This window comes from Macrobrachium nipponense, chromosome 8, assembly GCF_015104395.2.
Source record: "Macrobrachium nipponense isolate FS-2020 chromosome 8, ASM1510439v2, whole genome shotgun sequence".
NCBI lineage: Eukaryota > Metazoa > Arthropoda > Malacostraca > Decapoda > Palaemonidae > Macrobrachium > Macrobrachium nipponense.
In genome coordinates, this window is record NC_087203.1 from 105,922,585 (window position 1) to 105,938,425 (window position 15,841).

General features: G+C 34.6%; 1 protein-coding gene across 1 annotated transcript; it reads right to left on the minus strand.

Moving 5' to 3' along the window:
* Positions 1-14,496: 14,496 nt before the first annotated feature.
* LOC135223168 (uncharacterized) lies at positions 14,497-15,813 on the minus strand. The gene has a single exon (XM_064261673.1). The coding sequence runs from the start codon at positions 15,811-15,813 to the stop codon at positions 14,497-14,499; it is 1,317 nt and encodes a 438-aa protein (XP_064117743.1).
* Between the last annotated feature and the right edge of the window lie 28 nt (positions 15,814-15,841).

Sequence of the window (15,841 nt, forward strand, 5' to 3'; positions counted from 1 at the left end):
GGTTTCTGGTGTGTTGACTCCTAAGATAATTATATTCAATAGATTTTTAGGTCAACGTAGTATCTTTAATGGCCGGCTGCAAGCTGAGCGTTGCAGTGAATGTTCTAAAGAATGGCTTATCTACAGAGCGCAGCAATCACAGGCCAATTTCTACTCTCCCTGTGCTCTCTAAAGTTGCAGAACATCTTATTTTTAAGCCACTATATAAGCATGCGGACTCTAAAGGATTGTTGCTTGATAGTCAATATGCACATAGGAAGTTTTTTTGATCTTTTATTATAAAAACGATATCTGTATATACAATATTACATATAATGTTAATAGCACTAATGACTAATACAAAGTTAAGCAAGTTTTTGGTACATTTTTATCATATGTGTACATACAAGAATTTCAATAACGTTTAAGTAATACAATTATGTACAAATTCACTTCCAACCAAATACTAACATATGGAACGCAAAGAGTAGCAATAGATACACACACACACATACACACACACACACACACACACAAACAAATAAATCGTAACTGTTGTTTCGCTTTTTTCCAAAGAATACATCTAGTACATCTTTATTTTTTCCTTTCATAATGCAATTTACCCCAGTAAGACGTGATCTAGTTTTCCAAGTAAGAGTGTAATGTATTTTTTTTTTTTACAATAAAATAGTACAGTTTCCTCGCCAATTTCACATTTGACCAAAACTTATATCTATGTTATATTAGAGAGGTAGTCTTTTATAAATATCATTAGGTACCGGCGATGTTGTTTTAGATTTGTTATGACAATTGCAAGAGAACCTTCATAAAGGTTTTGTGTGCAGACCCAGAGTAATTCAACTAGATTTTTAGTGCTGCTTTCGGTTTAGTAAATCACAAAGCACTTCTGAATCTCGGAGTGGGTAGATACGTTTTAGGTTTTACTTCAAGATTTCCTTGCAGGGAGGCAGCAACGAGTTCCTGTTGATGGGCTCTCAAGTAAACCAATACCTATTACTTATATTAACCGAGTATTGTTCCATGGCCCCCTGAAGGATGACCTCGCGAATCGGAAAAGAAAACACTGTGACGTCATCGCTTGTAGTGCCTGAAATGGCAACTGTCTCCGGTCAGCACATCACTCGTTATGTGTTGCAGTGCTCCCCTATGTGTGGCCCAGAATTGCAAGGGGAATTATCGAAGTGGGACTAAAGTACACGTTTTTGCTTTTCCAAAGAATGAAGAACTGACCAGGAAATGGATCAGAGCGATAAAACGTGAAAATTTCACGCTAACGAGAAATAGCAGGGTAAGTCCTTTTACTGTCACCATGGTATTACTTTAAATTAGTCTACTTAGGTACATCAATGTTTTGTTCAAAATATAATCGTGAAGAAAAGGCATGGTAGGAATGTGCAAGGTAGGCTCATACAGTTACAGAATCATCAGCTGTAGGTTAGGTTAGGTTAGCTTAAACGTAGCCTGTACTCGGTTTTTTTTTCATCTGTTCACCAGCCTGTGGTGCTCGCGCATGGTAACACTGCATCCCAGGCTTTAAATAGTTACACTACGTGTAAGTTTTGGGTAAATAAAAGGATATCTGGGTATACATTTGCAACTAAAAAGTCTTTTGATAATTTACTGTGTGTGAATTACATCGTTAATATTCAAAATAGGATATTGTTATCATTGTTGAATGTAAGCTGCATGTAACTATTTAAAGCCTGGGACTCAGTGTTACCATTCGCAAGCACTGCAGGCGGGTGGACAGATGGAAAAAAAAACAGAGTGGGATCTGAAAGTATGTGTCCTTCATGTCTATTGTCAGCATAAAGTCCTTGTCCCTGACTACTGCTAGAACTGTCTTTGGGGTCTCCATTCTGAAACTGTTTTCCTTATAAAGCGATTCAATGTTGACAGATCTGTTACTGTCCTCCAATCCCCGTTGGCTTTGGGGACAAGGAAAATGCGGCTGTAAAACCCCTTTGACAGAAGCATACTCCTTTTTCCGTCCTTTTTCCGTCATCTTCTTCAGTTCCATTTACTCTTGTTAATTAAGTACCCATAGTCATGCACAAATTTTTTTTTTGTTATCCCAAGACACAGCTAGCATTATTCAAGTGAAAAGTATGTGCAATTATATACTATAATGTACATACAGTACAGTGGGTGTATGTATGCATATATGTATGAATGTATGCATGTATGTATATGTGTGCACATAAATATCTCCTATACGTACTGGTATAGCATACTGTTTAAGTGTCTAAGTAAGAGTAGGCGTTACTTTAAGCTTATTAAGGTTTTATGAAAGATTTAGGTTATTTTTGCTTCATTTTCATTATTTTTATTTCACTATACATATAAATTTCAAAGTAATATATATATATATATATATATATATATATTATATATATATATATATATATATATATATATATATATATATATATATATATATAAACAAAGTTTTTTTTGCCACGAAGGAAAAAAATGAAAAAGCGAGTTTGCCAAGTACGTTCGGTCCTGTTCGGACCCTTTACTGAGGCATTTTTTTCCTTCGTGGCAAAAAAAACCTTTATTTATACATAGCATCACGTTTTATATACTTCGTGATCAAGTTATTCATATATATATATATATATATATATATATTATATATATATATATATATATATATATATATATATAAGCCATTCTAGAAGGCTTAGAAGGACCTCCCAAGAATTCCTGAACGCCACAGGACTACATGTGTGTGTTTAACGGTCATTCTCTGCCAGATTAAAAAGAGCGTCACCTCCCCCCATCATCCCCCCAAAAAAGTTCGTTGGTTCTTAGCCGGTCACTATATCGGCACCCTTCCTTGGGTCAGTAGAACCTAATGGCAAGGTGCCGGAGCCAATCACATACTAGAGGGAAAATATCGGGGGTTGTGGGGGGTTAGAGGAAAGGGAGAGAATGCCAAGGTTTCCCCTTGAGGGATGCGGTGAGGTGTCAGTCAAGCAAGAGGGTGGACACACGGTTTCCCCTTGGTTCCCTCCGCCGGTTCCCATCCTCGGTCTGAAACTCTATAAAAACTCGGGTTTTTATAGAATTTAGCTGTACTCTCACTCGGGCTCTTGTGTAACTTTACTAGAATATAAGACCGGTGTTAAATTAACCACTGAGCGTTTGATTTCTGCATGATCCACAGTAACTTAAAGAGACCCATATTCACGACCGTGTTTAGTTAAACATATCAATATGAACAGTTTACATGTAATATGGAAATGATAATAATAAAATGGACAACAAAAACTTTTGTGTATGTGCTTAATTTCAAAGAATTTCAGAGGGAGAAAATGGGCTTGAAAAGGGGGGGAGGGGGAAAGGGTAGTTTTACGTGTACTGTCTCTATATGCATGGACACTGAACATTTTATATTATAAAAACAAATAATTCACAAAACCTTAATGGGCGTAAAGTTACACTCAATCCATCACAGTATATGAAGCTTACCAATATATTCTGAATTGAGAATATATATATATATATATATATATATATATATATATATATAATATATATATATATCTATATATATATATATACATATATAAATATGTATATATACATATATATACATATTTATATATATATATATATATATATATATATATATATATATATATATATATCTATATATATATATAACTGAATCACGAAAGTCTGGAACGTGATAAATCCATAAATAAAGGTATAAGCCACGAAGAAAGAATAAACAACGGGGTCTCTCCAAGATCTTTGACTCGACGTCCTTTACTCAGTAGATTAAAGGATGTAGAGTCGAAAGATCTTGCAGAAACTCTGTTGTTTATTTTTCATTTGTGGTTTAGACCTATATATATATATATATATAGGATATATATATATAATATATATTATTGATATATATTTATATATATATAATATATATATAATAATAATATTAATATTAAATATATATAGATATATAATAGTATAATAAATTAATATAAATAATTTATATATATATATATATAATAATATTAATATATCTATATATATATATATATATATATATATATATGATATGAATATATATATATATCTGAAATAACTTGATCACGAAGTATATAAAACGTGATGCTATGTATAAATAAAGGTATTTTGCCACGAAGGAAAAAATGAAAAAGCGAGATAGCCGAGTACTTTTGGTCCTGTTCGGACCCTTTACTTAAGGCAAACTGATTTTACAGAGGACAACATAGTCAAAAGAAGGCTTAATATCTAAGTCAAAAGAAGGCTTAATATCCAAACTGACACTACAAGATTAGCAATAAGGGCGATTTCACTCTACAGAAAGGAGGAAACGCCTGAGGGTAGCCACACTTTGGGGGACACATGCAGTAAACAAGTTATTTTTCCAGAAAACAGTACATTTTGAAAAAACACGGAAGCATATACAATTTAATATCATGAAATTTACACAAATTTTCCCAAAAAATTATTATCAATGAAAAGACGAAAGAAAATATAAATACATATATCGAGCAAGAGAAAGAAGGAGAGAGAATATAGAGAGAGAGACAGAGAGAGAGAGAGAGAGAGAGAGAGAGAGAAAGAAATAATAACTATGTACATGTGGGACTAATTTATTAGTTGTTCATTTATTTTAAGGTCCTTCATAAACATCTTACAAATGTATGGGTCCAAATGGTACATTCCCAGACTAAGATTTAGGTTGTTTTTATTAGTGATTTGTATAATTGCCAATTCCAGTAAATTTCTTGAAACATAATCATTAGATCTAGCAATTACCGAGGTATCACCCCAATTAATACAATGAGATTTTTCACTCAGATGGATAAACAGTGCATTTGAAGTCTGGGCTGTTCTAACTGAATACATAAGCTGCTTAATCCGAACACATAAATATTTACTAGACTGACCAACGTAAAACGATGGGCAATCCTTACAAGGAATTTTGTAAATGATGTTGTTATTTGTTACGGGACTATTCTTAATTAGCATATCTTTAATGGTATTGTTATAAGAGAACACTACATTAACATTAAACGATTTAAATATTGATTTTATGGTTTCAAATCCACGAAAATAAGGTAAGCTAAGTACATTTTTAGGCATTTCTTTTTCATTAATAGCAACATTATAAAACTTTTTATGAGCTTTTTGATAACATAAATCAATTAAATGAGGTGGGTAGCAGAGATCATTTCCTATCTTTTTTATGTATTCTATTTCTTGGTCCAGGTATTGTGGACTCGTGATACGCAAAGTGCGTAGGAACATAGAAGAAGAAAAAATTGAAATTTTAATATTAAGATGGCCAGAATAAAAATGTACATATGTTAAATTATTTGTGGGTTTTCTATAAATACTGAATTTGCATTGGAAAGATGCTCTATGTATTAATACATCTAGGAAAGGGATGGCGTTGTTATTTTCGATTTCAACAGTGAATTTTATGGATGGCACTAAATTATTCAATTTAGGCAGTAAATCATTTACATCGATACCAACAGGTAAGACTACTAAGATATTATCGACATATCTGTACCATTTTAATGGGATAAGTGTGATATTCGGGAGGTGTTGTCTCTCAAAAAATTCCATATATAAGTTTGAAAGGAGAGGTGATAAAGGGTTACCCATGGCCATACCAAATATTTGTTGGTAATATTCTCCATTAAAAATAAATCTGCAATCACAAATACATAACTTAATTAAGGAAATTATGTGACTAACGTACATAGGCAATTCATGCAGTACAAGTTCATTACTTAAATATTCTAGCACAGAGTCAATAGGGACTTTTGTAAACAAAGAACATACATCAAAACTGACAAAGATATCGCTAGGGTTTAGTACAATGATATTTAATTTTTCCACAAGATCAAGAGAATTCTGGATGTGCGAATTAGATGCAGTTCCTAGTAGCGGGAATAACAATTTAGTAAGATATTTAGATAGTTTATAAGCAATTGATCCTACAGTACTAATAATTGGGCGCATAGGTTTGTTTTCCTTATGAGTTTTGACTGGGTCATGTAAATAAGGTAATGAGGGACACTTTACAGTTAACTTACACAAAAGTTCTTTTTTATTTTTAAGAATTTGTTTGATATTGATATTAAAGTTTTTTATTACTTGGTCCAACGGATTTTTTGCGAGTTTTTTGTAGGTTATTTCATCCTCTAGTAAAGTATGCATGCGTGATATGTAGTCAGTTTTGTCAAGAACCACTAAACTATTGGATTTATCAGCCTTGGTAATGTGTAAGCTATCATCATTCTTCAATTCTTTTAAACTTTTTCTGTAGCGAGCGGGGAAGTTATTTTCATGATAGGCATGCGTAGCACTATATGTCATGCCTTTGATAATGTCTAAATGATTTTGTGGTAGGTCACAGTATTTTTCAAACTTATATAGAGATGTTGCTATTGATAAAGCTGAGGGTTTGTTACAAATGAAGAAAGACAACCCAATGCCTAATGCACGCACTGTATTATCACTTATTTGTTTGCTCGATAAATTCACCACACAATCACTCCTAGCATTATTGGTCCAATCACTGTCGTTGATAAGGTTGTTTAATTTTCTGTCCAGTTTTCTAATCAAAGTGTCTGTAGTTCTATGAAGTTTTCCATATATTTCTTGCCTTAATGCGTGTTTCCAATCAGCGGGAATCGAGTAGTTGAAGTTACGTCGGGCTTTTTCCAGTTCTTTAAATTTCTCCTTTTCCTCCATTTTCGCAGCAGCAATGTGACGTTTTAATATAATTGAAGAAAATTCGTTAAAAGGATGTTGATCGTATCTTCTTATGCGGTATGGTAGCAATTATTTGGGTAACACTTGTTCTGCCAGGCATTTTTTCAGGAATTTCAGGTGAATTCTGGTAGAGTGCGCCGCCTATAAGGACTTGGAGAAAGAGGTGACGAAGCAGCTCAGCAGTGGGAACAGGAAAGTAAAAGTCAACGTGGCCCTCATGATGAATAACTTGATCACGAAGTATATAAAACATGATGCTATGAGGGCCACGTTGACTTTTACTTTCCTGTTCCCACTGCTGAGCTGCTTCGTCACCTCTTTCTCCAAGTCCTTACAGGCCGCGCACTCTACCAGAATTCACCTGAAACGATCTCTGCTACCCACCTCATTTAATTGATTTATGTTATCAAAAACCTCACGAAAAGTTTTATAGTGTTGCTATTATTGAAAAAGAAATGCCTAAAAATGTACTTAGCTTACCTTACTTTCGTGGATTTGAAACCATAAAATCAATATTTAAATCGTTTAATGTTAATGTAGTGTTCTCTTATAACAATACCATTAAAGATATGCTAATTAAGAATAGTCCCGTAACAAATAACAACATCATTTACAAAATTCCTTGTAAGGATTGACCATCGTTTTACGTTGGTCAGTCAAGTAAAAATTTATGTGTACGTATTAAGCAGCATATGTATTCAGTTAGAACAGCCCAGACTTCAAATGCACTGTTTATCCATCTGAGTGAAAAATCTCATTGTATTAATTGGGGTGATACCTCGGTAATTGCTAGATCTAATGATTATGTTTCAAGAAATTTACCGGAATTGGCAATTATACAAATCACTAATAAAAACAATCTAAATCTTAGTCTGGGAATGTATCATTTGGACCCATATATTTGTAAGATGTTTATGAAGGACCTTAAAATAAATGAACAACTAATGAATTAGTCCCATATGTATATAGTTATTATTTCTTTCTCTCTCTCTCTCTCTCTCTCTCTGTATGTCTGTCTGTCTGTCTCTCTCTCTCTCTGGTTCGATATTCTCTCTCCCTCTTTCTCTTGCTCGATATATATATTTTTATTTTTTTTCTTCTTTTCATTAATAATAATTTTTTGGGAAAATTTGAGTAAATTTCATGATATTAAATTGTATATGCTTCCGTATTTTTGTCAAAATGTACTGTTTTCTGGAAGAATAACTTGTTTACTGCGTGTGACCCCCAAGGTGTGGCTACCCTCAGGCGTTTCCTCCTTCCTGTAGAATGAAATCGCCCATATTGCTAATCTTGTAGTGTCAGTTTGGATATTAAGCCTTCTTTTGACTATGTTGTCCTCTGTAAAATCAGTTTGCCTTAAGTAAAGGGTCCGAACAGGACTGAAAGTACTCGGCTATCTCGCTTTTTCATTTTTTCCTTCGTGGCAAAAAATTTATATATATAATATATATATATAATATATATATATATATATATATATATATCTATATATATAATATATATATATATATATATTCTCAATTCAGAATATATTGGTAAGCTTTATATACTGTGATGGACTGAGTGTAACTTTACGCCCATTAAGGTTTTGTGAATTATTTGTTTTTATAATATAAAATGTTCAGTGTCCATGCATATAGAGACAGTACATGTAAAACTACCCTTTCCCCCCTCCCCCCCATTTTAAGCCCATTTTCTCCCTCTGAAATTCTTAGAAATTAAGCACATACACAAAAGTTTTTGTTGTTCATTTTATTATTATCATTTCCATATTACATGTAAACTGTTCATATTGATACATTATATATGTTTAACTAAACACGGTCGTGAATATGGTATAGTAAACTTTTATTTTGAATTCAGTTTTCTTCTCTGAAATTCCCAATAAAACCTTCATGTTAATTATGTTTATAGACTATATCAATTTTTTTTCTGCTACTAGGTTAGTAGAGACTATATGTGCATTTCTTATACTGCATTCTATAACGGTAGAATTTGTGTAACTCTGTAATGCTTTCATAGATCTACCTTACATCCCCATAGTGACTGTATACTTATGGTCAAGGTCTGAATCCAAAATTCATAGATCATTCTTATATTTGGCAAGCATGTTCCTTGTGGCTAGTAGATAATAGATAATAAGTAGATACCATTCGGATGTATCCTCCAAGGAAGGGTAGCCAAACCAGGTTGCAACACATTCACTCATTTATCCGCTCATCACAGGTCCCTAAATGATGATCCCAATAACTTTTGGTCTAGGTCAAAGGTCATCAGGGGTCAACAAAGGTCAGTCTTATTACTGTTGAATATGCACACAAGGATCCATGCTTGCCCACTTGATGTGGTTTAGGTACGTAAAATGAATAAAAAAAGCAGGATTCTTGAGATCTTCATAAGGTAAGACAGAAATGTGAATAAAAAGAGTGTAAATACAAACAGATATTGGTAAGAATTGGTGGGAAAGTAATATCAATGAATCATCACTGCCATGACCTAGGTAGCACTACAGGGGATGACGTCACAAATGATCCGCCAGGCCTTGAGTGTATACAAGTTATATGGTCGTTGGCCTGGAAAACAAGATTGTTCAGTATGCCAATGATGCAACACTTATGGATGTAATAAAGCCCCCACTTATGAGAAATGAAACTGCCCTTAGTCTCAATCATGATATATAGCGGATAGTGAATGGTGTTGTCGGTGGGATATGAGGCTGAACTCCAGTAAAACTAAAACACTATTGATTAGCAGGTCTGGTACAGATTTTCCGTCCCATCAGCCCCCTTCAGGTGGATGGGACTCTGCTGAACGAGTCTGGAGCTTCAACTATTATGGTGTAAATTTTGACTCGCACTTACTTTTGAGAAACATCTCATGAAAGCTTCAGCAAATGCAGCACGAATGTTAGTTATCGTTCGCAAGGTTTCATGTACTTATAACAGTGATAAAATCACTGCAACCTGTTTTAGGCCATGTGTGGTTCCTTTGCTAGAATACTGTCCTCCGGTGTGGATTCTGCTTCTGCCAGAGATTTATCTCTTTTAGATAGAGTGGATCATGGTGGTAGGTTTCGGTTTCCATATATTAGAACTTATGACTTATACCATCGACGGATAGTCTCTTGTTTGTCACTTTTTCATAAGTTTTCTTTTAATAGAGATCTTTCATATTCACAACTGATCCCTTATCCCGTTTTCACACCTAGAGCAGCCAGATTTACTGAACAGCAGCGCCAATGTGCAGTAAATGTGACTCAATATAGAACTTCTCAGTTCCAGAGGTTCTTTGTTCCTCACACCTGAGGATGTCGTGCAATTGGAACTTTAGAAGTTCAAGCGAAAGTGCAATTTATTACCCCTAGTACAGTTCTTGCATTTTAATAATTATTGTCTTACATTTTTATACTTGTTAACGTTTCAACTTATTTTTCCTTTTCTGATAAGTGGAAGCTCTTCCTTCTGCATTTCCCTTTACCTCGTCTTACTTCCTCTTACTGAGCACCAAATTCTTTGGAAGCTTGAATTTCAAGTCAATGTCCCCTTTGGTGGGCTTGTTCCATATGAATAGAGTTCATCTTCCGAATAATGATAATGAGTGCTGTTCTCTTTTTTTTGTATTAATTAAAATGCACGAAGGCAACCAAATAGAAAGTTGATGAAAACTGATATACCAGTGAGGTCACCTTATTCGTAATCACTCAAGTACTTGATAAGATAACAGAATTTCAAAAAGTAAGGAGTGCTCGTTGAGAAGTCAGTGATAATGCACAAACAAAGTCACTGCCCTGCAGAGATGTGATGACGTCGAAATTATATGAAAATCAGGCTGGAGCTTAGACCATAAATTGCGCTTGATACATCTGTGGTGGAACAAGATTAGGTATTGCACGAAAGACTTCTAGTTCTCATTCGAATTAACTTCCAGCATTAGTTGGAAATTGGCCCCATGCATTACCAAAGAAAACACACACACACACACACGCACACACACACAGATATATATATATATATATGTATATATATATAATATATATATGTATAATATATATATATCTATCTTATATATCTATATATATATATATATATATATAATATATATATATATATATATATCAGTAAGGAAAACCAAGGCCAAAACCCGGAACAGCATTTTGCACAACTTCATTGGGACATGTTTCGAGTAGTACTATCACTCGTTATCAACCTACAAAATTAAAATGAATGACATTATAGTTCTTGCAGTCAAGTAAAAAATCTGAATAATAATGAAAATAATGAAAATAAAGCAAAAATAACCTAAATCTTTCACAAAACCTTAATAAGCTTAAAGTAACACCCATTCTACTCTTACATAGACACTCTTAAACAGTAGGCTATACCAGTACGTATTGGAGATATTTATGTGCACACATATACATACATACATACATTCACACACACTGTACTGTATGTACATTAAGTATATACTTGCACATACTTTTCACTTGAATAATGCTAGCTGTGTCTTGGGATAATAAAAAACATTTGTGCATGACTATGGGTACTTAATTAACAAGAGTAAATGGAAGTGAAGAAGATGACGGAAAAAGGAGCGGCGGAACAAGTATGGTTCCGTCAAAGGGGTTTTACAGCCGCATTTTCCTTGTCCCCAAAGCCAACGGGGATTGGAGGACAGTAATAGATCTGTCAACATTGAATCTGTTTATAAGGAAAACAAGTTTCAGAATGGAGACCCCAAAGACAGTTCTAGCAGTAGTCAGGGACAAGGACTTTATGCTGACAATAGACTTGAAGGACGCATACTTTCAGATCCCACTCTGTTCTTTTCCATCTGTCCACCCGCCTGTAGTGCTCGCGAATGGTAACACTGAGTCCCAGGCTTTAAATAGTTACATGCAGCTTATATTCAACAATAATAATATCATATTTCGAATATTAACGATGTAATTCGCAAACAGTAAATTATTAAAACACTTTCCAGTTGCAAATGTATATCCAGATATCCTTTTATTTACCTAAAACTTACACATAGCGTAATTATTTAAAGCCCGGGATGCAGTGTTACCATGCGCGAGCACCACAGGCGGGTGGACAGATAAAAAAAAAAACCGAGTACAGGCTACGTTTAAGCTAACCTAACCTAACCTACAGCTGATGATTCTGCAACTGTAGGTATTAGCCTACCTAGCACATTCCTACCATGCCTTTTTTTCACGATAATATATTTGAACAAAACATTGATGTACCTAAGTAGACTAATTTAAAGTAATACCATGGTGACAGTAAAAGGACTTACCCTGCTATTTCTCGTTAGCGCGAAATTTTCACGTTTTATCGCTCTGATCCATTTCCTGGTCAGTTCTTCATTCTTTGGAAAAGCAAAAACGTGCACTTTAGTCCCACTTCGATAATTCCCCTTGCAATTCTGGGCCACACATAGGGGAGCACTGCAACACATAACGAGTGATGTACTGACCGGAGACGGTTGCCATTTCAGGCACTACAAGCGATGACGTCACAGTGTTTTCTTTTCCGATTCGCGAGGTCATCCTTCAGGGGGCCATGGAACAATACCCGGTTAATATAAGTAATAGGTGTTGGTTTACTTGAGAGCCCATCAACAGGAACTCGTTTCTGCCTCCCTGCAAGGAAATCTTGAAGTAAAACCTAAAACGTATCTACCCACTCCGAGATTCAGAAGTGCTTTGTGATTTACTAAACCGAAAGCAGCACTAAAAATCTAGTTGAATTACTCTGGGTCTGCACACAAAACCTTTATGAAGGTTCTCTTGCAATTGTCATAACAAATCTAAAACAACATCGCCGTTACCTAATAATATTTATAAAAGACTACCTCTCTAATATAACATAGATATAAGTTTTGGTCAAATGTGAAATTGGCGAGGAAAATGTACTATTTTATTGTAAAACAAAAAATACATTACACTCTTACTTTGAAAACTAGATCAGGTCTTACTGAGGTGAATTGCATTATGAAAGGAAAAAATAAAGATGTAAAAGAGTAAAAAAAAAAGGAGTTCTGTTTTTGTATTCTTTGGAAAAAAGTGAAACAACAGTTACGATTTATTTGTGTGTGTGTGTGTGTGTGTGTGTGTATCTATTGCTACTCTTTGCGTTCCATATGTTGGTATTTGGTTGGAAGTGAATTTGTACATAATTGTATTACATTGAAATTCTTGTATGTTCACATATGATAAAAATGTTCCAAAAACTTGCTTAACTTTGTATTAGTCATTAGTGCTATTGACATTATATGTAATATTGTATATACAGATATCGTTTTTATAATAAAAGATCAAAAAAACTTCCTATGTGCATATTGACTATCAAGCAACAATCCTTTAGAGTCCGCATGCTTATATAGTGGCTTAAAAATAAGATGTTCTGCAACTTTAGAGAGGACAAGGAGAGTAGAAATTGGCCTGTGATTGCTGCGCTCTGTAGATAAGCCATTCTTTAGAACATTCACTGCAACGCTCAGCTTGCAGCCGGCCATTAAAGATACTACGTTGACCTAAAAATCTATTGAATATAATAATCTTGGAAGACAACACACTAGAAACCTTAAAAAAAAAAAATCAAAGGGAAGAAACCAACAGGAACTCCACCCCAGCTACCAAGACTAACAAGAATTTTCTTAACATCCTTAGAGCGAATGCAAGCAAATTTTGTAAGAATAGGTTCAGGATGACAAGTATCACGGAGAAGAACATCCTCAACAGAATCCTTTCAGTATATGTATTAGGGTAAATGTATTAAGATGCAAATCAGGCATAATTAATGATAATGTTCGGAAATATAGAAATTTTGGTAATTGGGGAGAATACTTTCGGATTCATCAGTCATCGGAGATTTTACTTAGTAACCTGATTGTTATGGGCGACACAAACTCAGAAACTCAACTTTAACCTTTATTCCGTTAACAGTAGTAGTAGTAGTAGTAGTAGTAGTAGTAGTAGTAGTAGGTTCATTCCTGAAAGGAATTATTGCGAACTTTAAATACATTATCAAATAACCCATAATATTCAATAAGTCATAACGGTGACATAGTGTACCTTAATACATCTTGCAAAGCTAATTAAATATACTTTTCTAAACAAGACACTTTCATTGCCACTTTAGACCTCCTTTGACTATATCACATTTTATCATATTTATAGGACAATCAAATGTTAAATGTCACAAATAAATCAATTTACGCCTTTTAACGCTTAAATGAATAAAACATACAAAGCAAATATATATAAGTTCGTCAAAAAACTTACATCTGTGTGCCCAAAAATGAATCCTTTGAATTACGAAATATACAACTGTACTCCTTGAAGACCTTGCTTGAACTGCCAGAGACTCATAATTTTAGGAAGTGAGATGAAATCGTAATTTGTTTACACCTCTCAACTCTTTAACTACCACTTACAAAAGTAACGACATTGTTTTACCAACTAGATGGGTTTGTGTTTCTGCATTAACATACTCAGCCTCATAAACAGATTAAACCTGTTTATCAAAATATACACCTACTCATGCAGACACAATAAATAACCTTTAAGTTACAATACAAACTCTTTGAATTCAAAACACTTTCATGATTCACATATTCACCTAAACAAAATTAAACATCTTCATAACTCAAATAATATATAATATCAAATGATAGGCCATAAGAACAACATAATATCACGTTACATTTAACATGAAAATCCTAGCCTTCAACTAATAACACTAGCTTCTGAATAGGACGGACAATAACCGAAGAAAGTGTCTTAATCTTGGCACTGCGAATTGTTCCTTTGTCATCTGGGTATACTTCTATCACTCGCCCCATTGGCCACTGATTCCTTGGCTCAATGTCACTCTTTACCAAGACCACATCACCAACAATTAGATTTCTTCTTGGTTCATTCCACTTTTGTCTAGTCTGTAAAGTGCTCAAAGACTCCTTTCTAAATCTTGACCAAAACAGGTTGGTCAGATATTGAACGCATCTCCACCTTCTCCTCATGTAAACATCATCCTTTTGAAACAAGCCAGGGGGAGGGATCACATAAGATTTTGGAATCAAAAAATGGTTTGGAGTTAGTGGCTCAAGGTCATCTACGCTGTCACTTACAGTGGTTAACGGTCTTGAATTGACGATGCTCTCAACCTCACAAAGCAGAGTCCGTAAACTTTCATCATTTAGCCTTTCACCAAATTCCTTCACCAGTGCAGACAACTCCTTTCTAACTGTTCTGATTTGGCGCTCCCAACAACCACCCATGTGGCTTGCTGCAGGTGGATTGAATTTCCATTCAACATGATGATGCGACAAATACTTCTCAATCTTCTTTTCCTCCACCTCATCAAGAGCTGCCTTAAGTTCTCTCTCAGCCCCATGGAAGTTGGTTCCATTATCACATCTGATAACCTTGGGATGACCTCTTCGAGAAACAAATCTTCGCAAAGTATTTATGAAAGAGTCAGATTGTAAAGTGTTTGCAGTTTCAATATGAATTGACCTACTAACCAAGCAGGTAAATATCACACCATACCTCTTTAACTCCTTTCTTCCTTCCTTGATGTAATAGGGTCCAAAGAGGTCAATACCAACATTACTGAATGGTGGTGAAGGTTCCAATCTGTCTGCTGGAAGATCAGCCATCTTTTGACTCAAAGCTGGTTCTTTCAACTTCCTGCAAGTAACACAATGAAATAACACATTCCTGACAGTTGCATTAGCATTGATGATCCAATACATCTGCCTTAGATTTGAGAGAACATGGTTTCTACCTGAATGAGCTAATAATTCATGCTCATGTCGTATCAACAATGTAGTCACATGATGCTTCTTTGGTAACAGTATGGGATGTTTGGCAGACTGTGGAATGTCAGACCTTCTTATTCTACCTCCAACCTTCAATAAGCCATCCTCAGAATCAAGAAAGGGATCAAGCTTATATATTGGACTACTCTTGCCAACTGACAATTCCCTTGATGAAGCCTTCACTTCATCACCAAACACCTCCCGTTGAACATACATTATGATTGCCCTTTCAGCATCAGTGGTT

Coding starts and splice junctions, on each gene's coding strand:
- LOC135223168 (XM_064261673.1), bottom strand. CDS start 15,813: ATGTATGTTCAACGGGAGGTGTTTGGTGATGAAGTGAAGGCTTCATCA.